Below are 20,379 nucleotides of genomic sequence, written 5' to 3'. Positions count from 1 at the left end.
TCGAGGTGATCTCACCAACAACTGCATAAAAGAGATTTTCGATGTCGGCGAAACTCAGGTATTCCAGAACTGCAACGATAAAATTGTGACGACAACACCTCGGAGCTCAACTCCCCGGGACACTGCCACAACCCCTAAATGTCAGGAGGCACCAAGAACAATGTTCTCGTCACAAAACCATCGGAACGATTCCAAGATACCCGCGTGATCCTAAAAAAAATTTTAGTGAAATTTGAGGAGAGGAGAGTCAAAACTTCTACGTCGGGAAGGCCTCACCAGAGCGACGAAGGGACTGAGAAGTAAAAAGAATCCTACTCTCCGATATATATAATCCTAAGACTCAAAACATTTTTGTTCTAGACTCAACAACGCCAGCGATTCGATCAAGCAGGGGGCTCCTAAGTCGGGGATGGCTCTGATTACCAACTTGTAACGCCCACGATGCGGCTATATCTCCCACGTGTCGAGGCATGACTTAGAGGCATAACCGCATTGTGGTTTTGTCGCAAGAAGGGTCATCTTCACACAATCCCATGTAATGAACAAGAATGGGATAACGAGAGTTGGCTTACAATCGCCACTTCACACAATACATAAATTAAATCATACATCATCCAAATCCACACATAGACCGACTACGGTCAAATCCAAATGAAAATAAGATAACCCCAAATGCTAGATCCCCGATCGTCCCAACTGGGCTCCACTACTGATCATCAGGAAAAGAAACATAGTAACGACCACGTTCCTCGTCGAACTCCCACTTGAGCTCGGTTGCGTCATCTGCACTGGCATTGTCGGCACCTGCAACTGTTTTGATAGAATCTGTGAGTCACGAGGACTCAGCAATCTCACACCCGCGAGATCAAGACTATTTAAGCTTATAGGAAAGGATGGTGTAAAGGTGGAGCTGCAGCAGGCACTAAGTATATATGGTGGCTAACATACGCAAATGAGAGCGAGAAGAGAAGCAACGCAACGGTCGCGAAGCTAGAAATGATCAAGAAGTGATCCTGAAACTACTTACGTTCATGCATAAGTCAAACCGTGTTCACTTCCCGGACTCCGCCGAGAAGAGACCATCACGGCTACACACACGGTTGATGTATTTTAATTAACTCAAGTGTCAAGTTCTCTACAACCGGACATTAACAAATTCCCATCTTCCTCATAACCGCGGGCACGGCTTTCAAGTTCTCTACAACAGGACATTAACAAGCTCCTGCAGGGGTGTCCCAACTTAGCCCATTATAAGCTCTCACGGTCAACGAAGGATAAACCATCTCCCGGGAAGACCCGATCAGTCTCGGAATCCCGGTTTACAAGACGTTTCGACAATGGTAAAACAAGACCAGCAAAGCCGCCCGATGCACCGACAAATCCCGATAGGAGCTGCACATATCTCGTTCTCAGGGCACACCGGATAAGTCAAGCTACGAGTAAAACCAGGCCTCGAGTATCCCCGAGGTGGCCCCGCAGGCTGCTCGGTTCGGACCAACACTCGAAGGAGCACTGGCCCGGGGGGGTCTAAAATAAAGATGACCCTCGGGCTCGCGAAAACCCAAGGGAAAAGGCTTAGGTGGCAAATGGTAAAACCAAGGTTGGGCCTTGCTGGAGGAGTTTTATTCAAGGCGAACTGTCAAGGGGGTCCCATAAATTACCCAACCGCGTAAGGAACGCAAACTCAAGGAACATAATACCCGGTATGACGGAAACTAGGGCGGCAAGAGTGGAACAAAACACCAGGCATAAGGCCGAGCCTTCCACCCTTTACCAAATATATAGATGCATTAATTAAATACGAGATATTGTGATATTCCAAAATATCCATGTTCCAACATGGAACCAACTTCAACTTCACCTGCAACTAGCAACGCTATAAGAAGGGCTGAGCAAAAGCGGTAACTTAGCCAAACAACGGTTTGCTAGGAAAAGATGGTTAGAGGCTTGACATAGCAATATGGGAGGTATGATATAGCAAGTGGTAGGTAGCGCAGCAAAGCAATAGAACGAACAACTAGCAAAGCAAAGATAGAAGTGATTTCGAGGGTATGGTCATCTTGCCTGCAAGGTTCCCAGAGTTGTCGAAAGCTTGATCCTCGTGAGCGTACTCAACAGGTTCCTCGTTCACGAACTCGTCTCCCGACTCTACCCACAGCAAGAACACAAGCAATGGAACCACAATCAATCACGGGAAATGCACAAGCAACATGATGCAAAACATGCATGATATGCGAGATGTGGTATGCGATGCGTATGCGTGCTCCGGAAGAAAAAGGATGAACAAGGCAGTAACTTGGCAAACCAAGTATGCCACTGGAAAGATGAGATGATTTCGGTCGAAATCGATATAAAGATCACCGGAAACGGATGCACGGTTTGCAAATGGCAAGCAAAACAAGAATGACATGAATCTGTGATTAACAGCATGATAGCACTTCGAATACATCAAGTAACTATGCTACAGCACCCCAACATAGAAACAAAGCATATGGCAGTAATCTACAGGAGATGCTTGACAAAAGATGAACACTGAGCTACGGCTAGATCACAAAATAACAGATTCAAACAAGCATGGCAAAAGTGCAAAAGATATCAGGTTCACAGACTTAGTGAAATTACTGGACATGGCATAAACAGCATCAGGTAGCAATGTTCAGAGCAAGACAAACACATGCTATAGGAACCTAACATAGCAAAACAAGGCATGGTATGAATCTCCTAAATGCATAGAATAAAAGTCCCTTACTGACCATGATCCAAAAAGGACCAGAAGATATGATGGCACCCATGTAAACATAGCAAGTTTCGTTAACAGGTTTCAGACTTAGCAGAAAACAGAGCATGGCAGTAAACAGAATTATGAAGGCATCTTGGTGAGCTTGATTCACTCATCACAAGGCAATGCATGACAAAACAAGCATACCTACAGCAATATGGAATGTTTATGAAGCTAACCATGGCAAGAGAAAGTTCATATCATGAAAGGATCAACTACAACAACCTTTGCAAAAATGAATATCATGTTAACAATCTGCCAGGAATATTTTATAGCAAAAGTAGAGCAAGATTACGACATGCTATGGCACTCCATAATTGCAAACAGGGGCATGGATGGATAGAGCACAACTATATCTACAAAACATCCTTACTGAACATACTCAAAATAAGCATGGATCTCACTGTAGCCACAAGGATATATAGAAACAAAATAATAGCAGTAACAGACATGGTGAAAATCCTAAGTCCCTGAAAACAGAAACATCACGAAGCCTAGCTTGCATGCTTGTGCTAGTCACTACATAGATCACAAAAATACATGGCATACACCTATGTAAATATGGCATGGCATAGATCAAAACACATGTAGAGCTCATACTCATAAGATGCACACATTAAATGCAACAAAAATAACAAATCACCAAGTTCTGTTAACAGTCAGCAGTAAACATCATATAACACTCTTGCACCAGAGATTTGGGCATCAATATGAACTCAAATGAGCATGGCACAATGGAACAAAATGAAGAGCATCTCGAGACAAACATTTTGATATATCATGCATGCAAAACGGGGCAGTATGTAATAAGATATGATGCGATGAATATGAGCATATAATGCAATATATTTTCAGGACTTGGAGAATTTCGGGGGGGGGGGGGGAGAAGTCAACCGTTCGGTGGATCTGGATCTGGCGCGGCTCGGGCGCGCGGTCGCCGAGCTCGCCGGAGTTGGAGCCGGGGAAGGGCGGCGAGGTACCGGAGAGGGGGGAGGAAGGCGTCGGCGGCAGGCGGCGACCCGGGCGACGGGGAGGTGGGCGCGGGCGCGGGCGTGCTCGGGCGCGGGGGCGGAGGACGGCGGAGCGGCGGGGAGCGCTGGCGATGGCGGCGCGGGAGCTCGCTGGCGGCGGAGATCCGGGGCGTGGGGGAGCCGCGGGAGGCGCTGGCGGGCGCGGGCGGCCGCGGGTGCGGGGACGCGGGCCGAGGGGGCCGGCGGACGGGCCCGGCGGGCTTCGGCGGCGGCGTACGGGCGCCACGTGGCGCGGCGTGAGTGGGCGAGGGCGGCAGCTTAGTTTGTCCGGCGCGGACCGGACGTGTCCGGCGCGCGGAGGGAGGCGGGGTTAGGGTTTGATCTGCGCGAAAATATCGGGGGATCACCTATTTGTAGCTAGAGGGAGCTAGGAGACTCCAAATGGAGTGCGATTTTCGCCCACACGATCGTGATCGAATGACCGAGAGCATGGAGGGGGCTTAGAAGGGTTATTGGGCTGTTTGGAGGAGGGTTTTGCTGCAACACATAAAAGGACTTTGCGGTTACCCGATTAACCGTTGGAGCACCAAACGACCTCCAAATGGAACGAAACTTGATAGGTGGTCTACCGGTGTTATCCCAAGGCCACTTGGCAAGCCTCGGTCCATTCCGAAAACGTTTAACACCCGCTCATGAAAAGAAACAAGAGGGGTGCGCCGGTGCACGTGGGAGTGCCGGATTGCAAAACGGACAACGGGGAAAATGCTCGGACGCATAAGACGAACACGTATGCAAATGCAATGCACATGATGACATGATATGAGATACATGACATGAACAAAATACAAAACGAAAAACAAAACCCGACCACGAAGGGAATATCATAACACATAGCCGAAAATGGCAAGAGTTGGAGTTACAAATATGGAAAGTTACATCCAGGGTGTTACAGAGACGCTGGGCGACGCGGCGCTCGTCAAGAAGCTGCTAGATACGGTGCCAGATCGGCTCTCCCCCGTCGTCGCCGGCATCGAGCAGTTCCACGACGTGACAACGATGGCGTTCGACGAAGCGCTCAGGCGGCTGCGTGCGTTCGACGAGCGGGTTCGGCGCCGTGGACAAGACGGCGGCGAGCGCGGGGGTGAGCAGCTGCTCATGATGGCGGCGCAGTGGGCAGCACAGGAGCGTCGACACGGTGGTGCTCGGGACGACGATGACGGGCGCAGCGTGGCGTCGGGGAGCGGCGGCAACAGGCGCAGGCGCTGCTACAAGTGCGGGGAGCACGGGCACTTCCGACGCGAGTGCCCGCAGCTGCGGAAAGGACCGGCGGCGGAGCAGGCTCTCTTGGCTGGTGCCAACATCGACGACGACGGACTCCTCTAGGCCGTGGCTTAGGGGGTGTGTGTTGGAATAAGCCACGGCATGTGTGGTCGGGCTCGTCGGGCGCGTCGGGTGCGCGCGGGACACACTTGTGCCGTCAGGCTCGTCGGGTTCGTCGGGCGTGTCGGTGGCGCACGGGACGCAGCGGCGACGTGGCGTAGGTGTGCGTGCGTGTGTGACGTGGTGGTGTGAGTTATTAGCTAGCTAGACGGGCATGCATGCATGTATTAGTTGCTGTTTAGTAGTTTGGCTGTTAGCAGCGGCAGCCGCGTCGTGCGCGAAGACCGAGTGGATCCTTGCATGTAGCTGGGCATGTTCGTGGGTGCGTAAAAAGCGTAGGCGTTGCTGCTGGGCTACAAAGCCAGCCGGTTTGTACGTGTTTGAGGTGAGCTGGTATCGTGAGAAGAAAAGAACACACGCCGGGGCGTTAGTCACTAAAAGTCCTCCTTCTTCTACCTCCATCCATCCGTGTGAGAGAGCGGTTCTAACACTCCGTGCCCTCGAAGTAAATCCTCCGAGCAAAATTCCTCAGCTCTCGATCCGCCTAATTCCTGCAAACTTCGACATACCTTTCCCATCTGGACCGCGAGATCGGATCCACCTCCATGTCTTTCTTTGCATCCTTCCACTCCCTCATGCACTGCGTCCATGACATGGCGTGTCACGGATCCTCTCCGCCCTATGTCTACATCTCCTCGCCCTTGTGGCCTCCAACATCTCCGGCGATGCGGATCCAAACGGGCGCAGCATATGGGGAAACACGTGATATATAAGGAAGGGGCATCCGAGGCAGCTCCACATCTTGCCGTGGTTGCGTCGGCTGCGGCGCTCCCGTAGATCCACGCCGGTGAGGCATGGCGGTGGTTAGGTGGGTCGTGGGTGGGGGCGGTTGCTGCTGCGGCGGCTATGGAGTGTAGGCGGAGGTGAGTCGCGGGAGCAGAAGCGAACATGAGGTGTAAATTATTTAATGGCGTGCTTGTACATACATATATTACATCGGAGATGCCCTTATAATGCAGCTCAATGAAGGAAACTGCATCCGCGTGTGTGTATTATGTCCGAAGCTAATTAGCCAGGTTACCGGAGAAAGTAAGAAGGGAAAGTTGAGCTGTGCGTGGTAGTTAAGTTGGATGAACCGGAGGCAGCGGCAGTTGATGTCCAAGCTAGGCAAGCTAGGGCAGAATCACATGGTGGTAGTAAATGTGTTTTGCAGTTCAATAATGGGTGAATGTGTGTACGTACTCCACAACAGGGCAACAGAGGCCAAGGTCTAGCTATTTCCAGTGTCACTGTGTGCCAACATTGCCGGCATTCATTGGAGATCAGCTTGTCCTGCACTCCCACGATACTCCCAGCCATACATCTCCCCCGCTGCGCCACTCCTCGCAGTCTCCCATGCATGATATATCGATCGATCGATCGATGGAATTCCTTCTCAATCTTCATCTTGCACGCTTGCTTGCTCTCCTCTCGTGGGCATGCAGCATTGGAAGATCGAACCAGTTCGCCGCATTTTATACACGCCAAAAGAAAATGTGTTATCTATAGCTAGTCTATATATAGACTATATTAGAGAACTAAAGAAACGAGACCAAACCGTCTCTCGGCGATACGCGTGCATGAGGAAGAAGAAGAACTGTGTAAGCATACGGCGATCCGGACAGATCGCACGGTCGAGAGAAGATCGCGGCGATCGCCGAGCAGCAGCAGCGCCCGGGCGGTACGCCGGCCAGCATTAACTGCGACGAGAACGCATGCAAAAACCTTTTTTGCTCGCCACCCGCGCGTACGCGTACGTTACCGCGCGCAGCAGTAACGTACGACGACCACGGCGGGCCGGGCATGCACGCAGCACAGCAGGAGTACGCGAACACGACACATGGGCGCCATGCCCGAGGCCCGCCGTAACGCGGCAGTCGCCCATGGACGGATCCGCCGTCATCGGACGGACCGGAGGGCGGCCCTAGAAGCGGGGAGGAGACGTGTTGACCTCTCTCTCCGTCAGAAAGACGACGAGGAGAGCGCGGCGGGTCGGCCCGTCCGTTACCGTGCTCAGGCGAGGCGGTGGGACGGAAAGATGGGCGGGTTCACGGCGCCGGCCCGGCCCGCGCGCGCGCTCGCCCGTCCGTTACTGTGCGCAGTTAAGGCGGGCATTTACTCCTCGCCCCCCGCTGTAATCCCGCCCGTAATTACCCGCATTAATTCCCCTATATTCGGCTTTCCTTTTTCCATTTTTTCACGCCTCCGGCTCTGCTGGCCCGCGGGGCCCGCACCGGCGTGGGAATCGTTTCGCTGGTCACTCACGTCACGGGCGTCTCCCCGAGGCACGCCCTGGCGCAGGGCCGCCGCCACGTGGGGCCCGGTGCACGCGGTTTCAACGGTGGGGCTGAGCTGTCAGTGACACTGCCAGCTGGCCCGCCCCCGTCACTGCGTTTGTTCTTTGCTATTAGGTCAAAGCGAGAGGGGGCGTGGAGTCGTAGCGGACAGTGTGCCCTCCCCTCCCACCTCCGCTCCGCTCACTCCTCTCCTCTCCTGCTGCGTCGCGAGAATAAAGGCGAGCGAGGGAGGAGGGATCGAGCCGAGTTCGTCTTCCCCGTCTCCGTCGACCTCCGAGCTCGAGGGACTGCCGGGGCCGGGCTGGGGAGGGGAGACAGGCGCTCAGGCGAGGCACAGAACAACCGACAGGGTATTTACTCCCGCCATTTACTTCTCCTTGTCCCTCGCCCCTCCGCTTTCACCCACCCATCTCCTCCTCCTCTTCCTCCTCCAAATCTTTCCCTTTACTACTCCCCCCGCTAAATCTTCTTCCCCCTCCGCCCTGTACCACCGCCCTCTCCCTCTCTACCATGCTTCGTCCTCACCTTGGTTTTTACTCCATCTTACGGTGAACCACTGCAGGTCGCTGCAGCCAGGTGCTCCTCCTTCCTTCTCCTTGGTCGGTCGGTCGGTCGAGGAGTTAAGGAAGAAGAACCATGTTTGGGGACTGCCAGGTTCTCTCGTCCATGGCGGCCATGGCCGCGGGCAGCTCCTCCGCCGATGCGCTCTTCGCCTCGCCGCTCATGCCCAACCCGGGCGCGCTCGCCGGCTTCATGTCTAACTCTTCCGCCATGCCCTTTCATCACCACTTCTCCACCAACTTGATACCCGTAAGTGCTTCGCCTTCGTCTTCATCTTGTCTGTTGCATATTAGCATATACATGCATATGAGGAAAATTAATAAATGTGTTTCTTTTTGCTGCTGGGTTGTTTTTTCAGAAAGAGGAGGGCGTTATGGGTGGGCTTCACATGGCCAAGGACGAGGAGTTGGACCTAGACATGGAGATGGAGCTCAGCGGCGGCTCCGGCAGCGGCCACCTGGACGGTCTGCTCAGCTTCGCCGACGTCGACGACGACAGAGACCAGAAGCCACAGCACAGCGAGCCGGACGGTGCCGGCGCCGGCCACCACCCCTCCTCTTCGGCGGCCGCGGCGGCGTCCAACGGCAACGGCAAGAAGAAGCGCTACCATCGCCACACCGCGCACCAGATCCAGCAGATGGAGGCGTAAGAAATAAGAACCAAACCCGATCTTAATGACGAAAATCTTCCTGAATTAGTAATCTGACCGATGCGCGCGTATGGATGCTTTCATGCAGGCTGTTCAAGGAGTGCCCGCACCCGGACGACAAGCAGCGGCTGAAGCTGAGTCAGGAGCTGGGGCTGAAGCCCCGGCAGGTCAAGTTCTGGTTCCAGAACCGGCGCACGCAGATGAAGGCGCAGCAGGACCGCGCCGACAACGTCATCCTCCGCGCCGAGAACGAGTCCCTCAAGACAGACAACTACCGCCTCCAGGCCGCCATCCGCAACGTCGTCTGCCCTAGCTGCGGCCACGCCGCCGTCATTGGTGACATGTCCTACGAGGAGCAGAACCTCCGCATCGAGAACGCACGCCTCAAAGACGAGGTGCGTACGTTCTTGCCACTTGCTTAAACCCTAGCTAATTAATGCCTGCTAGTGTTACTGTAATGTACTGCATCAAGTTGTTCTTCACACGGGCTAATGGTGTACGTCTTTTGCGCGTCGGATGGTTGCTGCAGCTAGACCGCTTGGCGTGCATCGCCAGCAGGTACGGTGGCGGGCGCCAGCCTGGCATGTCGTCGGCTTCAGCGTTGAGCTGCATGTCGGCGCCGCCGCCGGTGCTCATGCCGCCCCTGGACCTCGACATGAACGTATACTCCCGGCACTTCGCCGAGCAGCAGCACGGCGCCATGGACCTCATGGCCTTGCCGCAGCAGATGGCCGCCGGCGGGCACGGCGTCGCGGCGACGGCGTCATACTTGCAGGGCCCAATGACGCCCGTCGTCGTCCAGGAGCAGGACAAACAGCTGGTGATGGAGCTCGCATCAACGGCCGCCGACCACCTCAGCAAGATGTGCCGCACCAGCGAGCCGCTCTGGGCGCGCCGCCGCGGCGCCGGTCCCTCGTCCGGCGAGGTCATGGACGCCGAGGAGCATGTGCGGATGCTCAGCTGGCCCATCGACTCCGGGAAGCAGCAACAGGCTGACGTCGCCCACGCGGCGAAGACTGAAGGGACGCGCGACAGTGCCGTCGTCATCATGAACAGCATCACATTGGTCGATGCCTTCCTCGACGCGGTGAGTACAGTTCATCAACTTCCATCTTGATCAAATTACTTCATTTTCTTCCATTGCCCACGTACGTCAGATAACTTGAGATCACCCGCTCATGCGTGCAGAACAAGTGGATGGAGCTGTTCCCTTCGATCGTGTGCAAGGCAAGGACCATTCAGGTCATACACCATGGCGCTGCTTCTGGCCATCTCAGCAGTGGATCTCTCATCTTGGTAACCACCCCATTTACTACCACATCGGTTAATCCTAGATGCATGCATCGATCGATGTCGTAGTTGATTTGTTTGCTGATGAACGTGCGCATGCAGATGCAAGCGGAGATGCAGTTCCTGTCTCCTCTAGTGCCGGCGCGGGAGGTGGTCTTCTTCCGGTACTGCGTGCACAACGCCGACGAAGGCACCTGGTCCATCGTCGACTTCCCAGCCGACGGCTTCCAGGAGGAGCTTCTGCAGCAGCAGCAGCAGACCAGCTCGCTGGTCCGGTGCCGCCGCCGGCCCTCCGGCTGCATCATCCAGGACGCCCCCAATGGCTATTCCAGGGTACGCACCGCCACCCCCAAGGCCCAATGCATGCATCATGCATGTGTGACGTGGCATGCCACATCGCGATGCATGTGTGACGTGGCATGGCATGCATGGACTGAGCTCTGACACGTGGATTGACGCAGGTGGTGTGGGTGGAGCACATGGAGGTGGTGGGGGAGGAGAAGCCCCTGCAGCCGGTTTTCAAGGACCACGTCGCCGGCGGCGCCGCGTTCGGGGCCACCAGGTGGGTCTCCGTCCTCCAGCGCCAGTGCGAGCGCCTTGCCAGCGAGCTCGCCCGCAGCATCGCCGACCAAGGAGGTAAGGACCGCCCTGCACCGCGTCGATCGCATCGCACGGCATGCCTTCTTCTCTTTGCTGCTTACATTTCATCTGAATGATGCTCATCCTGCTTGTGAATTCCGATGCTGAATCTAGATTATTACCTAAACCGATCGATCTCGCCATTTATCTCTATGCTTGTTCTGTACCGTAGTTGTTCTTGCCTGCTCGCCTGTCAATTGTTCGACATTATGCCTCAGAGGGCCAATGCTTAGTTGCTTCTTTAAAACATGTCCTTTTGTCAGTCATCATCGTATTATTGGGAAGGAAGATCGTACCAATATATGTGTACATGCTCGTTTACTTGTTTATACTCGAGTGCTGCAATTTCAATCATTCTCTTGGGATCTTCTACACTGGTTGTACTTACCACTTTTATCATTTCTGTGCTGGGTTTTATCGATATTTATCCATCTTCACAAGAGCTTAGTCGTATTGATTTCTATATCCCAATCCCAGTTATCCGCACCCCTGAGGCGAGGACAAATATGATGAAGCTGTCTCAGAGGATGATCACCGCCTTCTGTGCTAACATAAGTGCATCTGGGAGCCAGTCTTGGACGGCACTATCTGATTCTACAGACGACACTGTCAGGATTACAACAAGGAAGAATACTGAGCCGGGGCAGCCCAGCGGTGTCATCCTCACTGCGGTCTCCACAAGCTGGCTTCCTTTCAGCCATCAACAGGTGTTTGAACTTCTTGCAGACGAGCAACAGCGCTGTCAGGTACCAACGATCTATATTATCTTCTCAAATATTGTTATCATTGTTAGTTTTTGTTACCTTCTTTCTTCTAAAATTTTCTTTACTTTATCAGTTTTGTGATGCGTGTCATGCTTTTGCAGCTTGAGATTTTGTCAAACGGGGGCTCACTTCATGAGGTGGCACATATTGCAAATGGATCACACCCAAGGAATTGCATTTCTCTTCTTCGCATAAATGTAAGTACTCTTTCCGGTCGTCACAAGTTCTGAATGCTGGAGTTCCTTTGTACTTGAATAAAAAGCTGTGTACACCAAGAGGCCACAAAAGCTCTTTCGGGCACACTCAATAATATAACTCTTTCTTTGGTAACTAGAACTTCACGTGTACTTAGTATCTATGCCGAACATGTATAATCACAATTTGTCACTTCCTAAATCTTACTGACCATGTAGAGGAAAATATATAATGTTTTAATGAGCAAAATTGCCAAAAATTTAGCAAGAGTTTTTCAATAGCTCATTGCTACTGAATTACTGCAGTAACAGCTATTTATTTTGATAGTGCTTCTAGTAACTTACTGTTTACTACCAATACCAACATTTTGATAGTGGTTCAAATAACTTACTGTTTCCTACCAATACCAAGGACAATAAATTAACACTGGCTGCTTAAGGTACCACATTAAATGATATGTGTGTGGTGTAGGCTCAGGCTGGTCACATGCACCACTGTAATTTGCTACAAAAGCTTTTAGATTCGTTTATGTGCTGCCATTACGTTCACAATTCGTCTAATTTGCTATAAGAGCTTTTAGATGCAAAGAAAATACTCAATTTTAGAAATACATGTTGCGTCTTGTACACATTATATGTCTAGTGAGTTCTAAATCAGTCTCGATGTACTGCCTTTCCATGTTTACAATCTGATTGAGATATCTTAGTGACATCTCTGTGGTCGGTAGATATGGAACTATGGAAGCACATGCATGCTAGAGAAGTAGAGAATTACTTCCTTCTTTGTACTCCTTGTAAGATCAACTAAGTTTAGATTACCAGTTTACAGTTAATAACATGCTGACATCTCGGTAAATGTTGAGAGCTGACATTTCTGCAACTTTCTATCACAGTCTGCAAGCAACTCATCACAGAATGTGGAGCTCCTGCTGCAGGAGAGCAGCATCCACCCTGATGGTGGAAGCCTGGTGGTGTTTGCAACCGTGGATGTGGATGCCATCCAGGTCACAATGAGCGGGGAAGATCCTTCCTACATCCCTCTACTCCCCATGGGCTTCGCCATCTTCCCAGCCACCAGCCCTTCACCTGGAGCCACTAGCTCAGACACCACCAGCAACGGCGAAACTAGTCCTGGCAATGCAGATGAGCCCGCCACCGGCTGCCTCCTCACCGTCGGCATGCAGGTGCTGGCCAGCGCCGTGCCTTCAGCCAAGCTCAACCTCTCAAGCGTCACCGCAATCAACAGCCACATCTGCAACACCATTCACCAGATTACAACAGCACTCAAGGGTGCCGGAGGTGGCCGGACTGAGCCGGCGCCTGCAGGTTCCGACCAGTAGCAAGAGATGCTGGGTGGGAGTGGAGGGGAGCACACGCCGCAGACCGAAGTACAATTATTTTGCCACCTGCTGACACCTCAAGTATCCCTATTAGCAGCTCAGGTGCAAGGAAGGATTTGACAAGAGCCCAAGACTAACAACAAAACCCCTCTCTTCCCGCCATGCTCCTCTCAAAATGGCAAAAATACCCTCGAGTAAACCACTGGGGGCATTTTGATCATTTTGGGAAGGAAGGCAACGTGATCCATCTCCAGCCAGAAAGGGTCTTGTCAAGCTCTCACTTGCACCAACCAACACCAACAGAATCAGCCCAGGGCATTTTGGTCATGCGGTTCTTGCTGCTACTCTCCCTCTCCCCCCTGCTCAGAAAGTCAAAGACTGTGAAGGTATCTTCTTTTGATTTTGTAATAATGAGAGTACTTAATTAGTTTGAGCGTGCGATCCGTCGTAGACTTTGTTCCAAGACTTGTTAAAGCAGACTGTAATGCGAAAGGGAAGATGAAGGTGAGAGAGGAGGAGTCAAGAGCGAACCATTCGTGATCCTTCCCACTAGCAACGGAAGGGTCTCTTGGTTCGGGAATTGACTTGTTTCCTCTCTCTGCCTTGTCTGTAAAACATTTGGATCATGTTTTGTTATTACTGTGTTATTGGTACTTCTTACATTGCAATCTGCGGATCTCTTATCTCTCCTCTGGTTGTTGAATGGTAGTGAATGCGGATGCTGGCTTTTGTTTTTTGCGTGAGCCTAATCTGCGCCAGGCTTTGAATGCCTGCCCTTCTGTTGCATTGGATCCATTGTCTTCATTGGTGGCCTCAGCCTCGGCCTCCTCCTTGGCTCGAATTTGTTCTGACAACCTACAACTGTGGTGGAGGACCAATTTCATTTTTGAGCTGTGAGGCAGTGCTGTGCCGAGATGCTTGGCTTTTCAAGCTTCTGCCTATTTATCCCTTCCCCTGTGCTGTACTACCGCTACACAGGGAGATGCTGTGTGTGGTTGTTGGGTGGGGAGATGCCTCACATAAATACCACCATGCTGTTGCTATGAAGAGGAAAGGCTCTTCTTCCTTACCTGCATAGTGCATGCTACCATAGATCTCCAAGTCTAGTATCTATCTATACCACCCCTGCCTGTAGTGGATTTGTTTGATGCTTTGACTTGTGTGTGTGTGTGTGTGTATGCAAATGTAGCTGCATGCATGCTTGCTCCTCTAGCTGGATCAGGCGGGGGGCCCTCTATCTTCAGATGGTTTTGGCGTACTGACAGTGACCGCACCAAAGGTTGGAGGTGTCCTTGCATGCATGTTTTAATCATCTTGTCTTTAATTAAAGGCATTCTACTGAGGGCAACTCCAACGTGGATCACCAAACCGCCCCCAAAAATCCCGACTAAACGGTCTTTGTCATTCATCGGCGGTCACCAAAAATGTCCGGACCTGTCCGAATGCCTGAAATCCAAAAAAAGGAACTATTTGAGATTTGTGGGCGTTCAGACCTTTGTACGTTGGACTCAGACACTCCCGCACATCCATAAAGCCCACTCGGAGTCCTCCTCCCTCCCACTTTGTCCCTCCCTATGTATCCTCCCTCGACGACCGACACCCCCGCTGTACCACCCCGGCCACCACCTTGGCCTTTCTGGAACTCCACTGCTCAACCTAGGCACCTTCCTTCCTTCGACTACGTCGTTGTTCCACCCCAGACCTGGCCGCAACCCAGGTATTCTTTGCTACCTACCGACACCTTCCATGGTAGACACCACACCCGAAAAGTGTCCAGTCAAATGCCATTCCCAAATTCTTTGACGTTCTCATTGTTTCTTTAAAGCAAACACGATGGATTCATACGAGTAGTACTTCTATAACAATTTCACTGAGTCATCTTAATCGGATGAGGAGGTGGAATATGAGGATGAAACGGCGATGATGAGGGCGGTTCTTGCAGACGCGATGTCTGTGGAAGAGCATGTTCTCAACACCTCAACCACACGGTTCAACAAAGGGTCGTCGAGTGTTGAATCGGAATAGGGCACGTGGGCATTTGATGTTAGTCGGTGACTACTTTCGCCTCCGATGCACTATTCAAGCCCTATGTCCGCCATCGATTTCGGATATGGCGACAAGTATTTGTTGCATCTACCATGGTGTCCGGGCCAATCATGATTACTTCATCCAGAAGAAGGGTCCCATTAGAACCATTGAGTTCTTTGGTTACCAGAAGTGCACGACTACAATGAAGATGCTTGCCTGTGGCACGACCGCTGATTCGTGGGATGAGTATCTGTCAATGTCTGAAAGCACATGTCTCGAAGCGATGGTCAAATTTGCTACTGCAGTGGTGAAGGCGTTTGGACCGGAGTACTTGAGAGAACCCACTCACGCATATGCAACAAGGCTCATGGCAACTGGAGAAGCAAGAGAGTTTACAAGTATGCTCGGATCCCTGAATTGCATGCACTGGAAATCAAAGAACTGCCCTTATGCTCAACAAGGGCAATAGCAAGGTCATCGCAAAAAGCCCACCATCATTCTTGAAGCAGTTGCATCACATGACCTCTAGTTTTGACACTTTTATTTGGCATGCTGAAGTGGTCTCCGTTGTTTGCAAGGTTGTGTGCGGGCCAAGCTCCTAAGTGCAACTATACCATCATTGGTCATAACTACAATGTGGTATACTATCTTTGATGGTAACTATCCTTCAAAATATGTCATTTTGCCCCAAAACAAGAATTGGCTAGAAACAGTGTGGAGAGAGCATTTGGAGTGCTCCAAGCCTGTTTTGCAGCTCTTCGCGGGCTTGTTAAACTATGGGATGCAGAAACATTGTGGGAGGTGATAACAACGTGTGTAATCATGCACAACATGATTGTGGAGGATGAGGATGATGGAGTTTGCCATGGTCTAGATGTTTAAAATATGGGTGATCCTATCCAGCTTCAAGAGCAAAATCGACATTGACAAACTCATGAGCAGCTGCAAAATGATGTGGTTTAGCATCTTTGGAAGTTTCTGGAAAACTAGAACATGTGTGTGACTAAGATGAATTCAAACTTGAAATATTTTATTTCCATACTTTTGTTTGTATTGTAATATTTTTATCTGAATTATAGTTGCATTATAATATTTATCTTTCAATTGCATAAGAATTGTGCTATTTATCTTTGATTGTTTTGAATAGTCCGGGTATAGAAAAAACTGGGAGCGGACATTTGGGGTGTGTTTGGTTGCTCGCATCGAGCTCAACCAGGCCCGCGCGGGAAGGGAGAGGCCTGTTTGGTTGCCTGGTTTTCCTGTTGGGCCTGCATCGCACGCTTCTCAAAGCAGCCCAGAGCCTGGCTCGCTGGAAACGCTCGGATCGGCAGTTTCTCGCGAGCCAGGCTGAGTGCGGCGCGAGGTCGCACGGGCGGGAGCGAGGCGAGGGCGAGGGGGATGGCGGGAGATGGAAATCTGGCGCGCCGTCCCGACACCAAATTAGCCTCACCCCCCCCCCCTTTCACTCGCTCACCCATAGCCACTGCCCCCTTTCTTCCCTACTGCCTCACCATCGGCGGCGGCTGCGATTTCAGATCTGTGCTATAGGCGGCGGCGGCGTTTGCGGCGGATCTGATGCTCCCCTTGCTGTTGGCCACCGTCTGGTCGACCTAGTCTGTGCCATGGCTCCCCCTACGCCGTCCTCGTCTCCGATGCCGGTAAGCAGCACCCCCTCCCCCCTTTGTTAGCTCAGTGGTTAGGCCGTTAAGCTAGGTGTAGAATCGATTTCCCACTGAACGAACCGTCGATGTCGACTAGGTTATGGACGCACGGATGAGGCTGATAATCCAGGCAGCAGCACTGATTAGTGTGATTCAGGCATGGGGCATGTTCATGCACCAGAGAGTTGTTCGTCGTGCTGGGAGACCTTTGATCCGCTATGGTCCATTGTTTCCCCGGGAACAGGAGAGGATCCAAAATTTGAACTACATCTACAACTGCAATGACGTCGAGGCTCTGTGGATGCTTAGAATGAAAAGAGCGGCATTTGCCGGGCTTGTCGAGACCTTCAGGAGCAGGGGGCTGTTACAAGATAGCATCAACACCAGTGTCGAAGAGTAAGTGGCCATGTTCCTCTATGTTGTTGGCCATAACCAGAGGTTCATGGTCATTCACAACACGTTCAGGAGATCAATGGAGACCATTTCTAGGTACTTCAAGCAAGTGCTTTTTGCTATTGGGGAGCTTAGAGGAGAGGTGATCAGGATACCATCTGGTCAGACTCCACCCAAGATTCGCGGAAGCCCAAGATGGTATCCATACTTCAAGGTGAGCATTGACAATATACACTTTTCATGGCTTGATATGCTTGTATTGTTCAAGTTGAGCACTAACACAGGCTTGTGATGCCATTTTCAGGATTGCATTGGGGCAATAGATGGTACTCATGTCACTGCCAGAGTTTCTAGGTCACAGTCTGCAGCATACAGGGGAAGGAAGCACTACACAAGCCAGAATGTGCTTGCTGCTGTTGACTTTGATCTGAAGTTCACATATGTGCTGGCTGGCTGGGAGGGGTCAGCGCATGATACTAACATTCTCACTGACAGCATGAGTCGACCTGATGGGATCAACATCCCCGACGGCAAGTTCTACCTTGGAGATGCTGGCTATGCATGTCGGCCGGGTATTCTTCCACCCTTCAGGAAAACAAGGTACCATCTCAACGAGTTCTCTGGTAGGAACTATCCTAGGACTGCACAGGAGCTGTTTAATCTCAGACACTCCAGCCTTAGAGTAACTGTTGAGAGGGCATTTGGAGCTCTGAAGAATAGGTTTAAGATCCTGGATCAGAAGCCATTCCACCCATACTCCACTTAGGTTAAGCTAGTTCTTGCTTGTTGCATTCTGCATAACTGGATCCTCCAGTGGGGCTTTGATGAACACGTGCCTGGGGAGGAAGATGTCGAGCCTGACGATGTTGTTAGCTCTGGGCATGGTGTGGAGGCATTTGACAATGACGCTTGGAAGAACAAAAGGTTGGAGTGGGGCAGAGGCGATGTGGCTTAACAGAGGTCAATGCAGGATTTGAAGATGGAAGAAGAACAAGAAGCAGCAGCAGCAGCAGAAGCAGAAGCAGAAGAAGAGGAGAGGAAGAGGAAGATCTGGTAGCAGCAACACCGATGAACTATCCCTTATTTAGCCAATGGCTCTTAATAATTTGAATTGTCATTTGATACTAGTTAGGATGAACTGTCATTTGTTTAAGTAGATGGCGCTACATGTTCAGATTCGGTGTGGTAAGCTCACCACTAGTTTGAAGTGGTGACAACACCTTATGCAGGTTACAACCAAACACCATGTTATATGTGCACCTAATGCAATGCGGGCAATCAAACGCCGGGTCGAAAATGGTTGTCTCATGCAACTAGGGGCATGCAGGCAACCAAACTATATGCATCGGGTGTTTTTTAGCCTGCATCCTCTCAAACCGGCTCAATAGAGTCAGGCTCGCCGGGCCAGGCTGGATCGGCAATGTAACCAAACACGCCTTTGGTGCCTGCCCTTGGATGGCCTATGCTCCTATTCGTGCCACATTTGGTGATGTACTTTTTCCGGTAATCCGCGTTGGAGTTGCCCTAAGCCTACGTGTGTTGCTATGTGACGTGCCGCTGAGGGATATATCTTGTGGTGGTGTGTTGTGTGTCAGCAGTGTCAAGCTTGAGAAGCAGCAGCCCTTACGACGGGGGTGTTGATCTATCGCCTCGTGTGCCCTACATATGTATGTTGGCTAGTGACCTGTCTCTGTTGACTCAATGGAGGTCCTGTGCCTGGGGCAGTGTGGTGATATACATGGACCATGATGCGTCAGGTCAGGCTTTGCATTGCATGTCACTCATGCCATTGCAACTTGCCATCGCTCTGCTCTGCTCCCTGGCATTGGCTCTGATTCCTGCTTAGTGCTTACCATACAGGCAGCTTGCCCGGAGAAATGTGAGACCAGCAATCATATAGTATGAAAAGAGAGAAGAAGCTACTAATATTGATTCCTGAAAGAAACAAGCCAGTAATCTTGAGTGGGAGAATAGAAAAAAGACCCCCGCATCGCTCGTACCGGCGACTCGGGGGAACCTAGTCCCGCAGGCCACCGGGCCTCCCGTCCAGCACCTCTCCCTCGCCGTTGTTGAGGGTCTTTGCCGAGCGAAGCCCAGGCAGTGCCGGCGGCAGCGGGGCCTTCCATGGGCGCGGCTCCTCTCCCTCTCTGGCGGTGGCGCGACTCTGATCTAGCGGCGGCGTGGCTCCAATCTGGTGGCGGCGAACCTCCGATTTGATGGTGGCGGCGCTGCTCATTGACGGGTGTGGTGAGGTGCCTCGTTCGGTGGTGTGCCCCGGCTTGCAGCGATGGCTTGGGTTGTCGATCCCTCCGATCTGATCTGGGTGGGTTGGTCGAAGTCGGCCAAAGTTGTGGTCGGTCGTGCGCCTCGCCGGTTGATGCGGCATGGGGTTCTGGTCGGCAGGCTTCAGTCCACGGATGCTTGCAGGCACGCGGCGGCGGGCTGGATCTGGGCGGCGTGTGGGCCTGCTGCCATGAAAATAATGGTGGATGTCCTCGTGCTCTTTTCGCATCATCGCGAAGTCCTACATGATCTGTCCTCCTTGATTTGGTCATCGACGTGTTCCGGAACTTCTGCCGGAGATCCTGCCCAAAATATCTGGATCAGATAGTATTCGGTCGTGCACGCCATATCAGCCTATGAGGTTCCATGACGACGTGGCGCGAAGCTCTATTGTTTGTTGACACCATAGGACATGTCAGCTTCTCGATTTCTATGCCGTAGGCAGCTGTGGAGAAGGTCATGGTGGCTGAGATCGAAGGGTCAGTTAGATGGACGGAGCCTTCGAGGCGATGGAGTCAGCCGGGTGTTTGATAACTCTTAGGAGCAGCAGTGTCAAGTGGGGGCGGCAGCATTGGAGGAATTCATTTTTGGTGGTACTCCTCGAGTACCGAGCCGTGACTTTCAAGGTGAAAACGTAAGGCCTGGCCTTCATTGGTTGTGCTGGCAATTGCCTTGCTTAAGGAATTGTTTTGAGAGCTCGGACTTCTTCAGGGTGAAAACCTAAGATTTTGGATCGAGCAACGATGGTGCTTGTGCACTGTTTCCTTCTTGGGGGCGTTGTTTTTGAAGACCTTTTATGTTTTTCGAGTGTTGCATTTGGATGTGGTTTGTGTGCGGCTACTGAGATAAGTCGATCGCTGTGGCGGGACCTTTGTTTTTTCCTTTCTTTTTTATTTTTTTCTTTAGCTGTGTGCATCCTGGATGTCATTACGACATTTTGTAAGTGCAGAGGCTGAGTGTAATTGGCATCTGCGTGATATTAATATATTACCCTTTAAAAAAAAGTAATCTTGAGTGTTGATATGCCATGTTTTGTTATGACATGATAAAGAAAGAAGCCAGGTACTCAAGTTCAGAGCTGCCTCTTTCATTCTCTCATCTTCTGAAGTAA

General features: G+C 51.6%; 2 protein-coding genes and 1 pseudogene across 2 annotated transcripts; all 3 read left to right on the top strand.

Annotated features, from left to right (window-relative positions):
* The window catches only part of LOC141039331 (uncharacterized), a 47,362-nt pseudogene extending 42,229 nt beyond the window's left edge, over positions 1-5,133 (top strand).
* A 2,502-nt stretch (positions 5,134-7,635) lies between these two features.
* LOC109749273 (homeobox-leucine zipper protein ROC3) lies at positions 7,636-13,563 on the top strand. Its single transcript, XM_020308239.4, has 11 exons — positions 7,636-7,816; positions 8,029-8,276; positions 8,386-8,672; positions 8,765-9,071; positions 9,206-9,763; positions 9,865-9,972; positions 10,069-10,299; positions 10,428-10,602; positions 11,083-11,351; positions 11,471-11,566; positions 12,457-13,563. Exons 2-11 carry the CDS (start codon positions 8,103-8,105, stop codon positions 12,901-12,903), a joined length of 2,652 nt encoding a protein of 883 aa, XP_020163828.1. The 5' UTR covers positions 7,636-7,816; positions 8,029-8,102; the 3' UTR covers positions 12,904-13,563.
* Positions 13,564-16,704: 3,141 nt separating this feature from the next.
* Positions 16,705-17,751, top strand: LOC141029500 (uncharacterized). Its single transcript, XM_073506147.1, has 3 exons — positions 16,705-16,988; positions 17,082-17,199; positions 17,290-17,751. Exons 1-3 carry the CDS (start codon positions 16,705-16,707, stop codon positions 17,749-17,751), a joined length of 864 nt encoding a protein of 287 aa, XP_073362248.1.
* The last annotated feature ends 2,628 nt before the right edge of the window (positions 17,752-20,379 follow it).

This window comes from Aegilops tauschii, chromosome 1, assembly GCF_002575655.3.
Source record: "Aegilops tauschii subsp. strangulata cultivar AL8/78 chromosome 1, Aet v6.0, whole genome shotgun sequence".
Lineage (NCBI taxonomy): Eukaryota > Viridiplantae > Streptophyta > Magnoliopsida > Poales > Poaceae > Aegilops > Aegilops tauschii.
Note: the sequence above shows the minus strand (reverse complement) of the source record. Positions and strands in the feature narration are given on the sequence as shown.